Source organism: Astatotilapia calliptera, chromosome 7 (assembly GCF_964374335.1).
Source record: "Astatotilapia calliptera chromosome 7, fAstCal68.1, whole genome shotgun sequence".
NCBI lineage: Eukaryota > Metazoa > Chordata > Actinopteri > Cichliformes > Cichlidae > Astatotilapia > Astatotilapia calliptera.
This window is the reverse complement of record NC_137428.1, coordinates 67,370,480-67,393,979: the sequence shown is the minus strand read 5'-3', so window position 1 is coordinate 67,393,979 and position 23,500 is coordinate 67,370,480. Positions and strand designations below refer to the sequence as shown.

The 23,500-nt window shown below is 41.4% G+C and overlaps 1 protein-coding gene across 4 annotated transcripts in view; it reads left to right on the top strand.

Moving 5' to 3' along the window:
* The window catches only part of LOC113027144 (solute carrier family 66 member 2), a 59,266-nt gene extending 36,847 nt beyond the window's left edge, over window positions 1-22,419 (top strand). The window contains exons 5-6 of one of the 4 annotated variants that reach the window (XM_080303966.1): window positions 4,043-4,127; window positions 4,282-6,384. In XM_080303966.1, the coding sequence (XP_080160092.1) occupies window positions 4,043-4,097 (55 nt within the window). In that variant the 3' untranslated portion in view covers window positions 4,098-4,127; window positions 4,282-6,384. Of the gene's footprint in view, window positions 1-4,042; window positions 6,385-18,497 lie in introns of those variants that run through there. The other 3 variants (XM_026176706.2, XM_080303964.1, XM_080303965.1) reach the window with 3 other exon arrangements.
* Window positions 22,420-23,500: the final 1,081 nt, after the last annotated feature.

Genomic DNA, 23,500 nt, shown 5'->3' with positions numbered 1-23,500 from the left:
TACTGAAGTTGGGCTAGCTGGTATATAACGATGTGCTACGTGATCGCTAGCGACACAGCTATGTTAGCATAACATAAACAGTGAAGCTGGAGGACGAACACTAACACTTTTCCACTTATAAAAGTTAACGTGAAGGTTCTTCATGGTTAGAGACAAATGCAATCGCATGGCAGGATGCTGTAAACGGACCAAACTTCAGTCAGGAGAACAACTGAGATAATCCATCCACAATATGAGGTTAGTCATTAATATACTGCAACAACATGGGAATAGAGCAGCTGCCAGAGAATTCAACATTAATGAATCAATGGTACAGAAGTGGAGGAAGCAAGAAGAATGAGTTTAATAAAGTTTGATTTATCTGACTGCTTTGTTTCGCTTAATGTGCCTTATAATCCTGTGCACCTTATGGTCCGAAAAATACGTACTGCACACTGCAGTTTAATGTTGCAAAGCACCTCTTTTTAACTTCAGTGGATATTATACATGGTTATGCTCAGGATATGTCAGCCCATTTCTACTGGAAATGCCTTTTGGTTAAACTTTCAGCAAGGAATTTGCATTTGCACTGTTACATTTTTATAAAGCTTTAATGTACATAAAAACCAGCTTCTTAAGTGAAAATAAATGGAAGGTTGTCTTTTTGCGCTAGTAATGTTGTGGAGTTGTATTTTGTCTCGCATCAATTATATCGTCGGTTATATCGTTATCGCAAATTTTCAAATATATATCGTGATAAATATTTTTGGCCATATCGCCCTGCTCTAGTGTGTACCGTATATCTTTATATCTTCAGTATGTCCCCACTTCCACTTCAGATTGCCATCCATGCTTTCTGTAACTACCTGCACATACTGTGTTACACCACCTGCATCTCTGATTGCATTTTTATCTTCAAGTTGCTGTTTTATGATTTACTGTTCTCTCGCAGTTATTTACCATTTCACATGTCCTCAGGATCTAGGCTTGAACCTGAACATCACACAAAGATTGGCAACACAAAAGGTCTTTGAAGTTGGGAACATCAAATCCTTAAACTCAGATATGTGAAAGTCCCCAAAAATAAAAAAGGAAGTCAGCTGTGTTTGTGTAGGAGGTATGAGTTAATCATAGAGTAATACTGCACAGTATTGGATGACTCATTCCACAAGATTATGCATTTTCAACAGGAATATTTCATAATTTCAGTATAGATATTGGCTTTATGGCACAAATGTTGCTGACGGTTGGAAACGGCACAGATGATCCCTCGCGATGCATACGTGAGGATTTTCCAGTTTCTAGATATTAAACACTGTTTTCCACACGACGGTGTGGCACACAATCAACACTTGCTCTAATGCTATCCCAGGTGTAACAGTAGCTTGTTTTTGTGCACTCACATTCCCCTGAGCCCTATTACAGAGGTGTGATGCTGAGTGTATGGATCTGTTTCATGAAGGACTACGCACCTTTTCCAGGTCACCCAAATAATGACTTTCCATGAGATGCATGGAAAAGTCAAGTAAAGGATGTGAAAGAAGCATGGAGTATATTTGACAGTTTGTTTAATATGTTTCCAGGCAACATTTTTTCATTTGTGCATATGTGTGCACACTCATTCTACTACTACTAATACTAGGAAAATTAAAGAGGTGACAGTTCAGTGAAGAAAAAATCCAACAAAAAAAGCAAAAGACTGGATGAGCCTGACTGACGTGATTGGCAAGGAAAATTAGGTGTAGGTTTGAAAAAGTATTAATCCAAAGGGTTAATGTCATTAGCAAAATCTAATTAGTGTCAGGTATCAAGAGACAAGGTGGAAGCTCCAAATCAATGAGGATGAACTGAAAGCACAGGTTAGAGACACTTGTTAAAAAGAGGAGAAACGTGAGAGGAATTGATGATTAAAAAGAAATCCATGTTGTACTTCATGGCGTCCCCCAAGAGACCCTGGTCTGCACCTTGAATTTAATGTGTAAACTGTTGTTTGTCTCTGGGGTCCAACAATCAAATGAAACCCGTTTTTTTTGCTTTCGTCGTCTTCTCCTTTTCTTCCTCCTCCTCCTTTCAGCTGGTCCCTTTAAGGGTTGCCACATTGAATCATTTGCCTCCATCTCATCCTATCCTTAGTGACATCTACTGTCACACCAACCCTCTGCACGTCCTCCTTCAATACATCCATGAATCTTCTTTTCTTCTGCCTGGTAGCTCCATCTTCAGCATCCTTCGCCCATCATATACACCGTCCCTCCTCTGCACGTGTCCCAGCCATCTCATCTCACCTCTCTTTGTCTCCAAATTGCTCAACCTGAGCTGTCACTCTGAAATAGTCATTATTAATCTGGCTGGTGACTGTCTGAGTATCAGAACTCTGTAACTGCTAGCTCCGTGCTCTGTCTTTTTGTCAGTTCCACCATCTCCCAAACCATACCTCACAGCAGGTCTCACTAGCATCTTGTCATCCTCCCCTTTCACTCTTGCTGCTGTCCTTCTATCACAAATCACCTCTGACACCCACTCCACCCTACCTGCACCCGTGTCTTCACCTCTCTTGACTGCTGCCTATTGCTTTCTGGTAATGTCAAGTTGACCCTTAAGTGTTTAAACTCATCTACCTTCACCACCTCTACTCCTTGCACATGTATTCTGTCCTTTCATTCCTATTTTCTCCAGAGCATACCTCTACCTCTCCAGGCTCTCTTCCACCTGCTCCCTACTCTCAGTACAGATCACAGTGTCCTCTGCAAACATCATAATCCAGATGGCAGTCCTCATCTGTTAGTAGGGCTGCCACGATTAGTCGACTAGTCACGATTACGTCGACTATCAAAATCGTCGACGACTGATTTAATAGTCGACGCCTCGTTTGAAGCTTTGTAAGATCACAAAAGCCGCAGAAGTAATAGGATTTAAGAGTGTAATAACGGACTGAAACAGAAGATGGCAGCACTGCATGTACAAGGATGCCAGCTGCCGTTAAACCCCGAAGAAGAAGCTGTGTCCCAGAATTCATAGTGCAGCCCAGCTCAGTTTCCAACAATGGCGGCAGCTAGTTAGTTTTAATATTACTCTTATTATTCTTTCTGGGTCACAAAATAAATGTTTAACATATTTTCAGGCAAGAATGTAGCTGTGTAAACATCAAATATCTGCTCAGTTTATCAAGACCGCATATTTTCAAAAGCGCTCCGACGTTTTCGTAGACGTCTGACTCCCGGCAAATCGTTTTCAAACCCACCGCCGTCTTTCGCTACTCAGGTTAAACATGATATATAAGTCACTTAGATAACTTAAACATGTTATTTTTGGCTTTTTTTTTGTAGTATTTTATTTGTAGTAAATCGGTTTGGCTGAGATTAAAGTTATAGTTTTTACACAGCTGAATAAACGTCAAGCAGACAGCTGATTATCAGAAGTGTGAGATGCTCGAGAATTTACTCCGGTGTCCTGTTATATTTTAGATAGCAAGGAGTTTATTAAACTTCACCGAAACAATCTGCAAATGTCATTAAAATTTAATAAACTATCATCTTGTCTTTATTTTTAGTTAGCACAGACCTTAAACACTTAAAGCTGTAAGCTAATGATAGTTATATAAGAGCAGATGCTGCTGGTGCAATAAGCTGTACGTTTTATGTCCAATGGATGATGATCTGATTAGTCGACTATCAAAATAATCGTTTGTGGCAGCCCTAGCTGTTTATGTGTCCATCAGCACTGCCAAACCTATGAGAGCCATTTTTCATTCTTGGATCTATATAATGTCAGAGAGAGGGGACTCCTAATGTAGTCAGGCATATAGCTTTGGATGTGCTGACAGCCAAGCAGGTGATACTCTAGATGTCACTTGAATTATGGCCTCAGTGAGCGTCTGTTCTCAGTAGCTTCAAGCTCCCTTCATGCAGTAAACGTAGTCATATTGTATTATTGTGTTATAAAAAGCAACACAGACTGCAGTACTTACTGGTATCTAATGTTTCAGTGCTCGGCTACGTTTTGATTGACAAGTTGCTGCTGTATGTGTGTACATAGTGTGCAGATCCACTTTGTGTTTGTACAGTTCCAAAAAACCAAGACAGCAACAGACAAATGCCAAACCAACAGCTTCAAACTAATAAGTGGCTACGACTGTCGTTCCTACACAGGTATGAAAGCAGTCTTAAATATTTAATGAATTTACTATTTTGCATCTTTCAAATAAGTAGAAATTGCATAATCATCAGTTTTATGTGCTGTTGATGTCTAAGAATAAACTGGTTTCTTGCTGTTTAGTAAACACTGACTATGTAATGTTCTCAGGTTTAGATCTGATGGTGTTTGGTCGTTGAATGAAGCTGCCAACCGCTCGGCTTTTTAAAAGCCTTCATTACTCAGGTGGATGCTGCAACCGGTGCTGGAGTTGCTATTTGTTTATGTAAACAACGTGTGTGTGTGTGTGTGTGTGTGTGTGTGTGTGTGTGTGTGTGTGTGTGTGTGTGTGTGTGTGTGTGTGTGTGTGTGTGTGTGTGTGCGTGTGATTGCTCAGCTGCCTGGGGAGTGTGTCTGTTTTTTTCTTTCGTCTCATTAAAGTTTATCACTTTTGCTTCCTGTCCCATTCTCCTTTGCTAGCTCTGCACCAAAGCCTCCAACCTTCACAATGTCACTCTGTGACAGTAAAGGGAACGCTGACGCTGGCCGTCTCTCTCACTGACAGTATGCAGACAAATACAGTGCTGGGCTTTCTTCTACTCTTTTTCTCTCTTAGTTAAATTTTCTTTATTGTCATGAATGTGAGCTATTATATAACACGTACATAACGATCCGTCCCTTATTCCCCATTTTTATCACACACTCTTACACATACACTCTAACACCTTGTTTCTTGCTCTCAGCTCAGGTTAACACTCTTCAGGCGTTAATAACGCTCCTACTGGGGATGGTAATGGGACCGTGGCCATTACCTGTAGGCCATTTCAACCAGTACCTTTACCTTTACAGTCTGGCCCTCGGGGGCAGCGCTAAGACCTCTAAGCAATTTGTGACCTGTGTATTAGAGCTATATCCCAGAGGAACCAACGAGTGTAATGTTGTCACTCTGTGTCCTGCTTCTATGCTGTTGCTACCTTGTGATGGAAGATTTAATAGAAGCAGAATGCTCATCTACCTCACAATCAATCTAAATTCACAGGTTATTGCCTCTAAAACAAATGACACCTTAACCCTGAGCTTGAGCACAGTTTGAAGACCCATTAGGTGATCGTGGTCTGTTATTTGAATAAATTCTTACCTGTGATCTAAGGGAAATAGCGATTATTGTGAATAAATGACCGATGTCTCTCCATGACATAAGATAATTGGTCCAGCAGCCCGATGAGCGACGCTAATAAGCCCGATATGACGGTAATTCTAGCTTTTAATTATCTTTATTTTTACCTGGACACATTTTACTTTACTTATTTGTATTTGGAGAAGAGTGATTTAGGAGATTCAGCCTGCCCTTTGTTGTTATTGCTCTTTCTTTTGTACGCATCATTTCAATGTCCGAAAGCAACTGTGTTAAAACTGTCAGCGAAGGTTCTCAGTCATCCAGCTCATCGTAGTCTAACCATGTGCAGTGCAGCGAGGAATGCCCAGACCTCTACATTGGAGAGACCAAACAGCCACTTCATGAACGTATGGCACAGCATAGAAGAGCCACCTCCACGGGACAAGACTCGACTGTCCATCTGCATCTAAAGGTCAAAGGTCATTCTTTGAGGATGCCAATGTTCACACAGGCACACACCACAATTGAAATAAAAAGATGGGGGCTCCTGTTATAGCAGCTTGGCTTGTTCTTAGGACATGTTTTGTCCTCTCACACAGATTTCCTTTAGCAACAGTTTAACTTAAACGGTGATGAATATGAGCCGTCGCACTCTCACTATTCTCCTGTGGTGTATATTCGTAGCCCCGAGTGCCAGCACACTACTGCAGATGGAAAGAAAGAAAAGATGGTACTCAACCAACGCACAACACCTGTGTCTCACTCTGCGCCTGTCAGCAGTTCCCACTATCTGTTCCTCTTGCTGCTGGGCTCTGATCAGGCCCCCTACCACAAACAGTTTTCAGCTGTGCCAGCATAATTACGAGAATTATTCTTAATGATCAATTAGCCTCTTTACGTGATAAACCTGCACTGGGTAATGCAATTTACCATTGGAATGATTGCTGTGCTTCTGTACACCTATTCAGATATTCCATTTAAAAACATAAATGTTTTATAATAAATAGAGATTTTGTTATTAATTAATGATTATTTATAACATTCTTTATCAGTTAGATGCTAAATTAAAAATGTGCCTTAGAAAGGGAAATTTCTGTGAGAAACTTTTAAGCTGATTTGTAAACTTTCCAGTACTGTGAATAAAGTTTTAATTACTGTGATGACAATAAAAGTTTCTCATTTTTAATAAATAAAAGCATTTTTCTCACCGGGCTCCTCAGCCTTCACTTTCTCTGCTCTTCTATGCCGTCGATGCTGTTATCATAGTGACAGAGAAGAATTTATTATCAAGGTAAAAATAAAACAACAATAAAATGGAGAAATTCTGGTGAAGTTTTTTAGAGATACAGTGGTCCTTCGTTTAACGCAGGAGTTGCGTTCTAAAAATAACCCACGATAGATAAAAGTAGCCAACTTTATGTTTTTTACAATTATTCTAGATGTTTTAAGGCTGTAAAACCCCGCACTACGCACTTTATACACTTTTCTCAGACAGGCAGGAACATTTTCACACTTTTCTCACTTGTTTAAACTCTCAAAGTTCAAACCTTCGTAAAAAAATACGTCCAGTATTATAGAAAGAAACCAAAGATCAAACCCTGTTTTCAGGTTTGATTTCAAGAATGAGTTGAGTAAAATTTGACTCATCTGACTCTTTTGTTTCGCGTTATGTGCCTTAAAATCCAAAAAATACAGTAACTTCTACCTTCCTTTAGGATGTCCAGAAGTCCAACTTTTTGTGCGATGGTTAGCATCTTCCTCTGGCTTTTGGGTGCCAGCGCAGGAGCCTCTGACGGTGCAAAACGTTTCGTCGACATTGTTGTGTTTGTTGGGGAGAAAACTTACAAACATACAGAGCAGCACTTCAGAGTCACACTGCTAGAGATTGAAGATTTATGTAAATATGACAAGCTGAACGCATCCTGTACTGTACAGGAGACACGGCGCGAGATTGATTGACAATGGTCTACAGCCAATCAGGACGCAGGAGACAATGCGCTGCAAAAAAAATAAAAAATCTGCGAAACAGCGAGGCTGCGAAAGGTGAACCGCGTTATAGCGAGAGATAAAGGGTTGAGGGTTGAACAAGGCTGTTCCAACATTTAGCAGCTACAGCTTCAAAGACGCAGTCACCTCGAGACTGGATGAGCTTTGAGAGATTGTGAGAGTCAAAGTTAAAAATAAACCCACAGTTGGTAGCAGAGGATTTGATGCAGGGCCCAGATCTCAAAGCTTGTGTGGACCATAACATTTAGTCTGAATTTCAGCCTCGCACTTTATAAAATTTAAAGTCTCTTCTGTGTGTGTCTGAAACCGCTCTATGACATCTAGAAGTCAAAGCTGTTTTAGCAGCATGACGTGGTTTAATATTCTGGCACATCTTGTTTTTTCAAATATTATTTAATTATTTTCAAACCGTGTTGACCGATTTTGAAAAACATACTTGCATTTATAATTATTAATGAATGAGATGTTTCTCATTCATTAATAATGTGTGTGTGCCACACCAAGGTTTAGTCACTGTGTTTAATCTGAATGCAGTGTGCAGTGTCTTGACAGCCTTGCATGAAATACGTTTGTTTAGCTTTGAATCAGGTGGTATTTGAAAAGCAACGCTACAGCATCCTTTCAGATTACACAAGATTACACATGTAATAAATATATTTAAATAGCCAGCACCAAAAAGCTTCCCCATCTATTCTGTCCTGTTGACATACTCCAATGAGGGATATAAAATATCCGTAGGCAAACTCTGTGTAACACCCCTTCTTCTCCTTTCCTCCCTTCTGCTTCATTTTGTTTAGCAGAATCCATCTTTTTCTGGCAGGTTGGGAACTTTTCGGTGTTTGCCTGTGTGCGATCGATCAACATGCATAATTCATAGTTAGTGCGTTAAGAGCAGCTAGGCTCCTCTCTCACTGGGCCCTTTGATTTTCGTCTCTATCTGCCCCCCTCGGGGAGATCTGCAGCCCCGCTGCTAAATCACCTCACCAGCATGTGTGGGTGCACATGTGAACACGCACTTAAAACAGCATGTGTGGACACACATTTTAACCCAATGCACACATGCATGTTTGCTTTAAAAAATAAAGATGGAAAAGGGGATCTGAAGCTCTTCAAAGCTTTTAAGCATCAGCCCCTGTTTCTCCAGTGGGCCTTTTTCCACAGAGCTTTGTACTGGATCAGCAGTTTCTGGGACCTTCTGAACCCCCCTCCCATTGAGACTTTTTTTTAGGTCTCAGATGCAAAGTGTGATTCCCAGCTCAAAGCTTAAAGCTGTTGTGGGTTGGATCAGCTGCTTATTTATCTCAGTGGCAGCAGCAGTGGAAATGTGCTGTTTTTCTACTGAGATACCGAGGGCAAGATTTTGGCTCTTCGTTGTGGAAAAATCTACAGACAAATCTATCTAAATCAAGGACAGTTAGCGGAGAAACAACTGTGAAGGCAACTATTAAGTGTGACTCAGTTTCTATTACAAGTCACGTGGCACTTTGCCAATGACTCTACTATTATCTTCACTGTTATACACCAGCTTTACCAGCATTTAGAAGAAGGGCAGGAGGTATACATATAAATATATATTCCCCCCTCGCCCCTGTGGGCGGTCTATCCTTCTAGCTCGGGTCCTCTACCAGAGGCCTGGGAGCTTGAGGATCCTGCGCAGTATCTTAGCTGTTCCCAGGACTGCGCTCTTCTGGACAGAGATCTCCAATGTTGTTCCTGGATCTGCTGGAGCCACTCGCCTAGCTTGGGAGTCACCGCACCGAGTACTCCGATTACCACTGGGATCACAGTTACCTTCACCCTCCACATCTTCTCGAGCTCTTCTCTGAGCCCTTGGTATTTCTCGAGCTTCTCGTGTTCCTTCTTCCTGATGTTGCTGTCATTCGGAACCGCTACATCGATCACTACGGCCGTCTTCTTCTACCATCACTATGTCCGGTTATTTAGCCACCACCATTTTGTCCGTCTATATCTGGAAGTCCCACAGGATCTTAGCTCGGTCATTCTCCACCACCCTTGGGGGCATCTCCCATTTTGACCCCGGGACTTCCAGGCCATATTCAGCACAGATGTTCCTGTACACTATGCCGGCCACTTGGTTATAGCATTCCATGTATGCCCTGCTTGCTAGCATCTTGCACCCTGCTGTTATGTGCTGGATTGTCTCAGGGGCATCTTTACACATCCTGCACCTGGGGTCTTGCCTGGTGTGATAGACCCCAGCCTCTATGGATCTTGTGTAGGGATGGGTATTGTTTAGGTTTTATCCGATACCAGTACAAAACCGGTACTTTTGAAACGGTGCTGGTGCTCAAACGGTGCTCAAACCGGTGCTTAAAGAATGGAGAACACAAACTTGTCCAAAAACCTCTCATGTTCAGCTGTTTTTTTGTAAAAAGATAACAATGTTAGCCTTTTCTGCAGCTATGGGGTATATGGGATCACTCTTGGCTGGAAGCAGTGCTTAAACAATGGAAAAAACACAAACTTTGTCCAAAAACCTCTCACGTTCAGCTGTTTCCCACTTTTTCTTTGGTCATTTTAGCCTTTTTAGCCAGGGTGAAGGGAGCATCTGCCATCAAACAAGAAGACAGCCGCATGTAACTATGATGATGTTTGCTAGTTCACCTTACCTGCATTAATGTAATAACGTGGTTAGCCTACTCAACGTAAATTACACACCAACAACATTAAGCTACTCACGCAGAGAAGAACGGCTGCTGCTGCATCATCATCCTCATCATTTCTGCTACACTGGCAGGGCTAGGGGCCAGGACTCTCCTCTTCGGGTTCTTGGGGGATGTTGCTCCGGGTCCGATAACAGGCACCACACCCGCAGTAGATGTGCTCGGTGTGAGGTCTCGCAGCAAGCTATCAAATACGGCGCATTTCTCAGCTTTGAAAAAAAACGCTATGCGTCGCCAGGTGTTTCATCTGATTTCAGGTGTTACCTCCTTTGACAGTATCACAGTATCAGCTTAAAGCACTTGTTGCTGCTGAGTTTGCATCTTTTGCTGTGAAGTACAGCCAGACTTTTGAACGCTTTGCCTTGGACATTTTTAATCTGTAGCTCTGTTCTAAAAGAACATACGTACCTGGGCCCGCCTACTATCCTCAGAAATGTAAAACGTAAAATGATTGAAAAAAAAAAAAAAGCACCGAAATGTGCGCTGCTTTTCGGTCTGGTTACTACCGTTTATGTCAGATACCGGTACCCATCCCTAATCTTGTGCTCAGAGCTTGTTCTTGTGCTGCCATGATTAGTGCCTCTGTGCTGTCTTTCAGTCCGGCTTTGTCCAGCCACTGGTAGGATTTCTGGATATCAGCCACCTCCGCTATCTGCCGGTGGTACATACCATGCAGGGGCCTATTTTACCAAAGAGTAAAACAGTGAAATGTGGATTATTAAATATTAGGTCTCTCTCCTCCAAGTCTCTGTTGGTACATGACTTAATAATTGATCAACAAATCGATTTACTCTGCCTTACAGAAACCTGGTTGTAGCCGGATTTTTTTTCTGCTCTTGACGAAGGCGGTCGCACTTTTCTCCTCTCGTCCTCCTCCTCTCCCTTAGCTTCCCCTTTGGTTTGGCTAAAACCTAAAAGTAGTCAGGTTCTATTGGCTCCATATACATTCTGATGTCTGATTACTTATTATCTTTAAAACATCCATCAGACTCAGAAGATGGGATGTTTTCATTGCATGTAATTAAAAAACTGCCATTGTTGCAGGGCACAACTGCCTGTCCCAATACAGGATGTTTTGTAGAAGTGGAGTCTGTCGGTTTTTGGCTTCTACACTGAAGCTGGTTTAGACTGAAGTTTTATGACACAGTATTTCCTTCAAATAGTCCTTATTTAGATGTTAATGGCTGCCCATGTATAGGTAGTAACTCATTTAATCATGGTTATTTTCTTCATTCCTCCACTACCATCAGCTGCTACAAATACAATATTAAACACTATTTTAGGCACGTTCCATAACACAACCATTACTTTCCTCTGTAACAGTGACATTAGTAATGGGTGTACTCACTTGCAGTTTGATGAACAAAATATTTGCGGTTTTGCATGTTTGGAGTCTTCAACTAAATGAGTTGAAATAACTTGATTGACACTGTTTTTGTGGTCGTTGCAAGTGTTGTCCAATGTCCTCACCTTAAAATTCACCTTGCCACATATTTGCTTTGGGCATTTAACACCTGCATGAATTGAAACCCAGACCGGTGGGAATGTTTTGGTTAACACAGGGCCTGGAGTCAGCTTCAGTTTTCACTGTAAGGTTTATTTCTCTGTCTTAAACATCGTCATTGAGTTGTCACAGATAAAACTGTCTGCCGCCAGCTTTGAGGCGACGTTACAGTTTGTAATTGATTTTAGCAGTTGCAAAGGAATTCAGAAATGAAATGCTAAGATTCTGTTTCACAGAGTGACATTTAAAGATGCACCAGGCGTCTTTGTAAATATTTGGGACGTGAAATTAGAAAATAGCACAAACTGACTCGTTGTCCTTTTCATTCTCTCTCCTTTCATCCTTCTCTCTCTGTCTCTCTTTCTAAATGTCACTCAGCCCTGCTTCCTGTAGTAGCGTTCCACTTGTCCACTCTGGGTGCTTAGAGGAGTTAATAGGTGGCCTGGCAGCGCTCGTTCAATACACAGTCCCATTACTGCGAGGCTCACATACCGCACTGCCACAGCAAAGTGCAATCAGACTCTGTTTCTCCATCTCTCTCCCCTCTCCTGTCGCTTCCATCACCATCAGGGTGGCTTCGCTTCTCACACCTCTTCAGATTTATCATTCCTCTGCCTGGTTACGTCATCATCCATCTCTGGGAATTTTCTTCATTTTGTCTCCCGTATCCTCCTGTGTCCACGTCCACACCTGAAACACACAGTTCAAGATTTCACCCTTTCCTCTCCCGTTTCTAGCCTCTTAGCTCAGATGAAGGTGTTTGGTCGTTGAATGAAGCTGCCAACCGCTTGACTTTTTAAAAGCCTTCATTACTCAGGTGGATGCTGCAACCGATGCTGGAGTTGCTATTTGTTTATGTAAACAATGTGTGTGTGTTTGCGTGCGTGCATGCGTGTGTGTGTGTGTTTTGGTGAGAATGTGAGAGAAAATGTGCATTTTAGCACACCCTGTTTCTGTTTCCCTTTTAGTACAATTTAACACAAAGTGGTGATGTTGAGTTGTGCGTGTGTGCGTGTGACAAAGCTACTTAGTATTCTCAATCAATAGCATAATCACGCCTTTTCCCTGCGGGCACTCAAAGCCTTAATCAGGACCAAGTTCAATTGTTCTGTAGGTCTTTCATCAACTGTCGAGTGAGCCACAAACGGCGTCTCTGCCAGATGGACCAACATGAGAGTAGCATGACAAACAGTAACACGTGGGAAGCATGTTTGTGAGTTTGTGCGCGTGCCTGCGAGACACAAAAGACCTCAAATTGGTGTTTTGTCTTCATTTTCCCACTCTGTTGTGCAGACTTCTTCTGTACAGATGACCCACTCTGCTTAATTACATTGTTAATGACTCTTCCTCATTAATGATGTTTGCTGTCTCCTGAGCAAAGAAATGAGTCAAAGCGGGGCTCGGAGTATTCGGCAGGGTGAGGTTTAGGCTCCGGCAGAGAGGCTTGCCGGAAAAACCGAAGCTGTGATTAGGCAGAAGAATAAACGAGGACAGAAATAGACATTCAGTGAAATAAACCAAGAATAGTTTGTCGTCAGAGATGCAGCAGGTGATGTTTTTATGTAAAATTATTTTGACCTCTAAGAGCTCTCGTGGGTGTAGTTTTCAACTTTTTTACTCTTCTTTTTTCCTCTTCTTCACCATGAGCTGCTCACTTGTCTTGACCTATACCCAAATTTGGGTGCAGAGTCCCATTGAGCATATCCACATGACCATATACACTCACTGGCCACTTCGTTAGTTATATCTAGTATGGGGTTAGGGCCCCTCTTACCTTAAGTACTTCCTTAATTCTTTGTAGCATTAATTCATCAAGGTGCTGGACAGAGATACTTTTTTCAAGTAACGAGTAAAGTAAGGGATTACTATTGCAAAAATGGTAATTAGATTACCGTTACTTTCCCGTAGGAACGCTGCGTTACTACGTTACTAAAACCGTGATTTTTTGCAAGAATGTCTCATGACAGTGACGTAAGCGAGTGCGACGTTCGTGACAACAGCTGTGTGCAGATCAACAATGGATCATATATGGAGTGCAGAGAGAGTATGAGCGTGCAGCGTTTAAAGCGTGGAAGTACTGACCTTACTTTGAGTTTGATTCCATACAAAGTGACAAAAACATTAGTGTCCGCTGTGCGTGGGAAGAAAACTTCTTTTTACAGCAAAAAAACCCCTAAACTTCCAACAAGCACCGAGTAGCTACGACGTAATGGGAAACTCACAGAGAAACTGCCGTATCCTTCCACTGACGGCTGCAGCACACCTGCACTAAAGCACACCTCCGCCTACCCCACTCCTGCTTTACAGGTGAAAATAGAGCAACAGGAGCGCTGAGTCTTTGATTTTATTTATTTTCTGCTGTGTTTTACTTGCATCTATTTGAAAGACTGAGTGTAAACACACAAAAAAATATTTTATTTTATGTGCTGGAATGTGCAGAAAATAGGTTTAAATGTTAAACTAATTTCTTCCAGTCAGAGAATGTTGCAGATAATTAAATTTTTGCTTGATGCATAAAGTTAAAAGATTAAAACTAATAAAACAAGTTTTAAAAAGAGACTTTTCCATTTGATTACATTTTGTATGATGGATTATGCAGAAAAAGTAGAATTGGGCTGAAAGATCTATCACTTTATCACCTATTCAGGTTGTAAATCGTGTTTTTAAAAGTAACTAAGTAACTAAGTAATTAATTACTTTTGAAAATAAGTAATCAGTAAAGTAACGGGATTACTTTTTTGGGGAAGTAATCAGTAATTAGTTACTGATTACTTTTTTCAAGTAACTTGACCAACACTGGTGCTGGAATCATTTCTCAGAGATTTTGGTTCACACTGACATAATCGCCTCACACACTTGCTGCAGATTTTTCAGTTACAACTCCATCATGTAAGTCTTCCATTCCACCACATCCCAAAGGTGCTCTATTGGATTGAGATCTGTGAAAGTCATCTGAGTGAAGTGAACTCATTTTCTTCTTCAGAAAACCAGTTTGATATGATTTGAGCCGTGTGACATGGCATATTATCCTTCTGAACATGGCTACACATTCCCAGATAGCAAAATTGGTATGGCCTAGATCTGGCCCACACAATGTGCTTACACATGGCCCACATACCGCAAAGAATGACGGCCCTTTGGTGGCCCAGATCTGGTTTAACAGAGGTGGCCTACACATGGGCCAGCACAAGGCCAGTTGCAGACACACTGCTGGCCCTGTGCTGGCCCAGAACAGTTTCAGTTCTGGCCCCAGATGTCAGCCTAATGTGTACCTTAATCAAGCCATGTAATAACAACATGTGCCAGAACATAATAGTACATAATAAAGTGTACACTCACAAACCTGCATTTGAAACGTTGGCTACCATAGCAGTATAGAATTGCAACATGGCATTTGGGTCTTCTAACAAAAATAGGAAAATAGGAACATAAACAGTGCCATCATTGAGATACATGACACCAGTCAGTCAGAAGTACCAGCTTGATGCCAGATCTGGGCCAGACCCGTTTCCTATGAGCCTGGCCACATAAACCAAACCACAATCGAGCCAGATGTGGCATGCCATCACATAGACAGTGCCATCTATGCCAGGCCTGGCCATATCTGGATGACATACCACTCACCATGCCAGAAGTCAGGTAGCAGTGCTGGCTAAATACCAGCTCTGGGCCAAACCTGGACCAGGCAGTGCAAATGGTTCAGAGTAGCAGCTAATAAGTCTTTTAAGTCTTTTTAAATACTAATAATGAGATAACACTTTGTTCCTTTTTATGCTATGGAGAGGAGCAGAGTAAAGGGAAAGACAGAGTCAGTAAAAACAAAGATGGCAGTTGTGCAGGACAATGGAGAAAAGGGAAAAAGTGGCTCAGTGAAAGGAAAAAAACAGCAGAGATAAAACAGCAAAAGAAATCTCAGCGTCACTTAAGAGCCTTCTTTGAAGAAAAAGAACTTCAGCTGAACAAAAACCAAGTATTTTCCCTGAGGAATACTGGCGTCTCTGAGAGAGAGAGTGAAGTAAAAGCACAATGATTTAAAATTCCTTAGCTTGCCTATTTTTGGAGCAGTTCAATCAAACCGTTGAATGTTTACCCCGAAAGTTTAAATTGTTAGGGGAGCGTAACACACCGCTGACACTCCCTGATCAGCCTGTGGGAGCAGTGGGAATAGCCTGGTTCTTATGAGCCTGAGCTGGTTAAACTGGATGAAGCCAAGTCAGCTGGACACTGGAATGTTTTTAAAGCTTTCAGAGTGAAGTTGGTAATAAAATACATTTTGTGACTTTGAAACTTTGCTGAGAAAAAAAACTCAATAGAAATGTGAAGAATCCTTCAGATCCAGTCAACAGCCTGAATGACAAACCTCTTAGAAGAGCACGTTGTTGCACTGATGCATGGCTGGCAGACTTCTTGTTACTGACTGAATGCTGGATTGTGCCATAGATTTTGCGTAACTTTACATATGCATAGTAAAAGTGTAACCTTCTAAAATTTATTTTAGACAGAAAATTCCCAAACTTTTAAAGCATTTTTTTAATCAGTACCTATATGTGCAATTTTTATGTCCTGCTGATGATTTAAATTACAGCTATTACTCTCTCCATTCAGATAAGTTAGGGGTTTCAAAAAAGCTGCCTATAGAGTAATGAAGTTGGAAACAGTTTCCAGAGGGACTCGGGCTATATCAGAGCATAAAAAGAGTCACATATTTCTCCAGACATAAAAGTGTCCAAAGGAATCGAGTCGCGGTTGGATTATCACCGCTCTAATATGAGTGAGTCATCTGAGTTCATTGTAACAATAGACCTTTGGTAGGATCCTTTGTGATCTTACGAGCATGCATAGGAGCGAGACTGTCATCTGCAGCTGATCTGTGACGAATTAAAAATGAGAAAGTTTAACCATTCGTGTGTCATTGGTAGCGTAGTGAACTGAAGCTGTCATCTGTGTACAGTAGACTCGTGCATTCTTCCGGTTCTTATATTAGAAATGGCTGAGATCATTTTCACTTCCTCTGGCCTGTTTGTCAAAATAAGAACACTTGGTTTAAAGGAAGTCACCTTTAAATGAAGCTATTATTTAAAAGGTGCTCAAATTGAATCATTAAAATGCGTCACTGTGCAGAAGAGTCACAAAGACATATAACCTGAACCATCTACATTTGGTACAGTTACACATATCTTGAATAATTTCTATGGCAGGGCGAGCTTGTTTGTGTTCCTCATCAGCCTGAAGGGAGCCCAGGGGAGAGTTTGATGCCGCTCTGCAAGGGTAGCTGAAGGATAGTGCAGGACTGCCGTCCCCACGGTCATTAGGCTGCCTGTGCTTGACACACACTCATCATCCATAGCGATCTCGCAGAGGTCTCCGTCCCGCTCGCAGAGATCCCTCACTTTCTCTCTGGTGGTTTGACTCGTCTTAGCCCCGTCTCTTTCTTGCTGCATGCTGGATGAATTCTGTTTTCCGCAGCCTCTCTGTCTCTGTCTCTCTGCACTCCCTCACCCCCTCCCGTGTGACCCTTTTACTGTATGTCTCACTGATGACTGATTGTCCTGGCCCAGCCAGCTCTAATAAAAAGAATAAACTCATATTACATTCATGCCTATGGGTCTTTGCTGTTCACAAAGAAAGAATAAAAAATAGAGGAGAGAGCAGAGAGTAGGTGGAGTGGGAGTGAGGTGCTGTAAGAGCATAGAGCATGAAGGGTAAGAGTTGAAGGAGCTTGACAGTAAATGAGTCAAGACTGCAACAAAAAGGAGAAAAGGGTGGGAAGGAGGCAAAAGCTTGAGAAGGCAGTGTGAATAACTGATGGAAGAGTGCAATAAGCAGTGATGAGACGGTGATTTCTGTACTGTGCTTTTCGCAAATTTTCAGATGACTTCTTCAAGGTCCCGTGTTAGGAGCAGGCTGCCAGCTTGGCTGATGACTCGAGTCTTTCTTTTCAGCCCCGTGTCTCCGACAGTCTTTCCTTTGCTTTCTCTAACTTGCTCTGATCAATCAGAAGCTTAGACTAAACTTCACTCTGACTAATGATTTTTCACTGCCTCTCCTGCTGCTTCTTAGACAACGGGAACTTAATCAAGAAAATAAAAAAATCAGTTTAAACTTTTCAAATGAAAACAAAAAGCTACTTTTGGCTGATAGTGCTGTTATTTTGGACTCTTTGGGAGGCCTAATCAACAGGAGGATTGTTTGTGTGCTGTATGAAAGAAAGCATTTTAAGGTAATAATTTAACATTTTGGGAAATAAAAACTTGTTTGCTTGAAAAAGCATTCCCTCCTTTTATGCCTGTGCGATAAATATTCACCTGAAGTCAGCAAATTAGTTAGTGATAATAAGCAACTCCAAGGCCAACTGACAGAATAATCATCTGCTGCATCTGCACAGCTGAACTGTGAAACTGACATGCATGATTTTAGGTTAGAGTCACGTGAAAAGAATTTTTCATTAAATTCTGTGTTGTCTTGTTAAGAGGCTGTGTAGCAGCTAGATGCTACTAATCAAATGCACTGGATTAATTAATCATGAGCTGATGTGACCACCTCTATAAAGCAGAGGGTTAGGCAGTTTGCTGGTCTGGAATATTAAGCTGTGTGTTAATAATACAATGCCACAATCTTCCCTGGAGTGGATGTCCCAGCAAAATCACCCCAACATCAGACTGCGCAATACTCATTGCAGCAGTTTCCTGCACCTTAACAGCGGGCATGTTGGAGGGTATACTGGTGCTTCCTGGAGTCTTCATTGGTTGCCAGTCAATACATTTCTCACTCATAACCCTTCCTAACGTGGAGTTGTAATTTTTACACTTGTTGTTTTCAGTACAAATTTAACAAATGATTTCTATCATGTTTATGAGTGATGGGTTAATAAGCGGGTAGGTACAATCCAGCAGAACCAGACTAACTGTTCTCGGTTTGACGTTTAGCTTTATGCTAAGTTATGCTAACTGGCTCCAGTTATGCTAGCACACTAGCATCTATCTTCTGTCTAATGCTGAGCAAGAAAGCCAGTTTGCAAAATGTCAGTGCTTTGAGGAAAGCTCACACTTGTCTCTTTGTGTTTCCATTGCTCCAGTGTGAAAATGGTGCTGCTGTGGACAGCTGGTGACGTCTTCAAGACCACCTATTTTGTGATGAATGAAAGCCCGGCGCAGTTCTGGGTGTGCGGTTCAGTCCAGATCCTGATTGATGCCGCCATCCTCCTCCAGGTCCTGTTTTACAGCCAAGACACAAGAGCCAAGCTGGGCTGAGCATGGCTCTTACAGTGACTAACACAAAAGCCCGAGTGTTTGAGTAAGTTTCGAGGACTCTGATGACTTCACGCCCTTTACAACATGCTGCAGTGTTGATAACATTTAATGTTTAGTGCCAGAGTAAGGACAAATCAAAGTCAAATAGTGTGTTTGTTTTGTTTTTCTTTGGTGTGTTTGTTCACTTCTTTTACTGTTCATACTATCCTAGTGTCAAAGAGACCCAACCGAGTGACCTGTAAACGCCGTAAAGCCAAAATTCATGCATTAGCATCTTTAATCATGCCCTAGCACCTAAATGCATTTGCCTGTACATTTGTCCTTATTTTGCTACGTGTCTCCTGAAGTGTAGTGGGCATGGAAATTGTAAGGAGGATGCATTACTCATATTGGCAGCTCACTAACGACAAATATGTGCTTCTGTAACAACCGTAACAACCAGTCCTGCACTGGTAGGCCTCCACTGGACCCTGCTGCCTGACTGATGGCTCTCCCACTTCACACTCCTCACTTCACTGGACTGTTTCTCATGATACATAATATGTGAGCTTGTCTGTGCCTTTGCATGTGTGCGAGGTTGTCGTTCTCTCTGGTGTGTTAGCACAGCTAAAATTGATTTTCGCCGTTGGCATCGAGAGCCAAGCCAAAGCTTCAGAATGTACATGGAGTAATCTACACAGGCCATCAATCTGTGTGTTATGTATGGTGGTTTGATTGACGTGCAGTACATGTCTCCACACAGTATACATAGAAATATGAAAAATGTGGGCAGTGATGGTTTGCACTTTTCCTCAGCTGCAAAATGTGTTACGGGCATCGGAAACACAGCAGACTTCAGGGCAACTAAACTTCTCGAGGGGACAGTGTTACTGAATCTTTGTGCTATTGCAATTTCTGCCAGTGTATTTAGGTTAAGCTGTTTTTTGCTCATCTTTTCCTCATTCAAAAGGAGGTTTATATATATATATATTTACCTTGGTTATTGACTAGATGGTGTCCACACCCAGTAAATAATAAGTGTGCTGCTAACAGATATTTAAAAAAGGTCAATTGTTCGTGTTCAGTTTTCTTAAACTTCATCATTAAGTCAAATCCCTTCATTATCAAGCCCATCGTTAAAATCAAAGGTGATTTTATTTTCAGCAACAGGAAATAACTTTTCTTTTAACAATCATTTCCTTTTCTGATTGGCTCATTAATACACTCGCTGTGATTTTAATAGGTCACTTAGTCTAACTGCAGGTGGCTGATTCTTCGCTTTAGTCCAAGAGGTGAAGTGGTGCAAAAATTATTATTTTTTCTTCCGGTCTCGTTGTTCCAGATCAATTATGTGTCTTTCAAATTTTGTTTCCTCATTTTAAAACATAATCAGGCTTATATGCACTGATTTACCTGTAAAACACTTAAAAATAGCTCATTAAAATCATGTCTAAGATACTAACTGAGGGTCTAAAACTGAAGTTAGCCGATGCACTGAAAACAGGCGGATGCTGTGAAAAGAACCGAAAATGCTTCCAGCTCATCATTTCCACAGTCTGAATGACATTTAAGCGAAACCATAGAAATCAAAATCAAAAACAAAGACCCCTTTCAGACAGCTTAATATTTCATTTTCATTTAATCTAGGGTCAGTTTTTAAAATATTAGAAAAGCAAATTCTAGCAATATTTAACCTCCTAAGACCTGAACTCTTCCACAGCAGCATTTTTAATTTCTCTTTGCTATTTGGGCTGATTGGGACCTGATGAATGTAAAATTTTATTATTATTTTTTTAAACCTGACTTTTGGTTCTGAATAAAATGAGATCCACATATGAGGACATTTGTTTTAAATTTCGATAGAACAGTGGCAGTATAATGTCTTCGTAAGTGGATTTCAGGCCCTTGTAGAGCAAAATCTAGTATTTTGGTCTAGACGACCCAAAATGTGATGTCCACATATGTGGACACCAGGTTCTAGGAGGTTAATGAATGATTTGCTTCTTAGTAAAGCTTAATTTAAGACTGGTTTGCCCTTATTTAAGTGGATTCGGGCCAGTGATTCAGAAATCCAAAGTTAACAATGGATTCTGCCAAAAATCAGCAGATTCTGAATGCAGATGTCTTGCAGTGAAGTTCGACTCACAGGAGGAACATCAGCTGAAACCTCTGGAACAGCCCTGCAGTCTCTCAACCTGAACAACATGCCGTGTGAGCCCTGTCTCACAAAATGATCTGCAAGAAGACGGGCTGACAATTCATGTGTGAAGGATGACTTGTAGCTGACGACATCTCTCAGGGATGCCCCGACTTTTATATAAAACTGTACATCAACTAATGGCTACAAAGAAGTCAATAAAAGAGAACGACTCCCTATTGTCTCTCAGAAAGTCAGACCCACTTTAGTGTCTCCACTCACATAGAAATGTGCTGCTGGATGGGGCAAAGGTTATGTAATGCACGGAAAACGTGCTAACCTTTGGTTTAGTTCCTTCATGCTTCCGTGTAAAAGCTCCGATGAGCTCGGCTTTAGAGGCAGCAGCGGCTGGAGTGTTTTCCACGAGGTTCACGTTTTCACATCTTCAGTTTGAATGCGCTCTCTGTTTAATAGGTTTTGGGGAAACCTTGCAGCCATAACAGAAGCAGTTAAACTCTGCATTCTCTGCAGCTTATAATATGCAAAACAGTTCACATGTACTTTATTCAGAGGCTCTGTCTATAATTGAAACAGCAATTTAAAAATAGAGCCTTAAGGTTAGTTTTGGTTCTGTTACCTACTGCTTGATAGTTTCCTCCTACAAAAACACTGCAGGGTCAAATACATCAGTCCCAGCAGCTGATCAGTACTCGGAACAGGTTTCTTTTTAGTTTTCCACTTGCATGATTTAATTAAGTAATGAAGTTTCAAGCTGATTAAATCTTCCACACTTTTACCTCACCAGTTTCCATTAGTTGATCTACACCTGTTTATCTCAGTGAACATCATATTTAAATTACCCGCTTTTGCTGTTATGGTTTTTATAATGAAGGCAGCAGCAGCAGCCTGCAGCAGCCAGCATGTCGGTACCATTAGCTCAATAATAAAAAAATATTGTTTGGTCTGCTTTGGAAACAGACCAAGTTTGCATGCATTCTTTAAATCCACATATCTCAGATCTGTTTGCCATGTTGTAAGCTGCATGTGGCTTATCGCCTCTATCCTGCACACCACAGTTGTATTTTGTTCCAGTTCTGTGTCATGTATGCTCTTATCATCAGATGTGTATCTTTATATTGTTTTTCCTCTGCAGAGGCTCAGAATAGCACCCACACCGACTTTAGTTTAACATTTGCCTGCTCTGTAGCCTTTTCCTCTCAAGGACAGCAGGACAAATGAACACACACACACACACACACACACACACACACATACACACACACATACACACACACATACACACACACATGCGCCTCAGGTGTGATAATCAGTGAAGTTCATATGATGGTAAATCTACTTGTTGCCTTTCTGCATGCAGAGGGAGGATATGCTGTGTAACAATAATAAGCCAAAAGATCCTTTCTGTTGAACCAAAAGTACAAACAAAGTAACTTTTCACTGGAATATAATGAATATAATGTAACTGTGATGTAAAATGTAAGAGTTTGTGACATCAGGTATGTAAAAATACTACAAAAATGTTAATGTCTGAACGTTTTACTGTCTTATGGCAGCTCTATGTATGTATGTGAAATATTTATCATCATCAAATATAAACTATTTTGAGTCCATGGTGTAGTGCTGTGTGCTTTCTGTCTCTGTGAACTCTGTGAATGTGAAGCATGTGAAGAAGAAAGAGTTTGACAGACAGAATAGAAGCCTGGTAGTCTGAGTGATTAGCTTTAACATGGCTAAGATCTAACATATAACATTTCCAACAGCTTAGCTAGAAACACCAGACGTGAACCACATATATGTTCTCTACATTCCCGTACAGTAGATATATCTTTTCTACAGAACAGGTCCCAGTCGAGCTGTCTTGCAGTGAGATAAAGTGCAGAGGGAAAACCTTGAATTCTTTTATTTAAAAGGATTGAGCACCAAATAAATAATGAAAAAGACTGAGGTAGAGTTCAGACTTTTCTGTTGCTGAACGCACGGAATTGAAGATCTGCGGGTTAATTAAGACTCGTGTCCCTCCAAGGCTTTAATCCCCTCTACCTAATTCAACATCACACACGCAGATGGTTGCGGCATCGCTTGGTTCAAGATAACTCACAGCAATAAAGAGGAGCGCTGCAGCGTGGATAGTAAAATATTAAGGAAGCTGGCTATAGTTTGAGTGTTGGACAAGGACAGAATGTGTGCTGCACCTGTCGGTCTCTAGCATATCGAGACTATCTCTCCACACGTTACATGTTCCATATGCACGGGGTACGACCCCCTTGGTCGTGGCGTGTGGATATTTCTTTAAGACACTCCGGCACACCCGGCTACGCCCCACAGCTCACGTGTAAAACAGCTGTGCTTTCAGTGGATTCATGTTTTGGCCTGGCTTGTACATCCATTAATAATAGATAAACTGGAATGCAGGCTTGAACTTGAACGCTGTATCTGATCCTGATACCTGTAACGTGTGTCTCATTGGTATCACATAGCATGATGGCAGTCATGACTTTGTCTATGGGTTTTAAAATGTTTCATCATAAATCTCATAATGGATCTATCTGACCACCTGCCATCAGCTACGTCTTTCCATCCACCCATCCATCAGCTGATAATTCCAACATGTCTGTCTTTACAGTGGCTTGTTTTAATGATGGATGAGGTGGGCTGAAATAGTTCACCTGCACCCCATGTCCACGAGGTCTG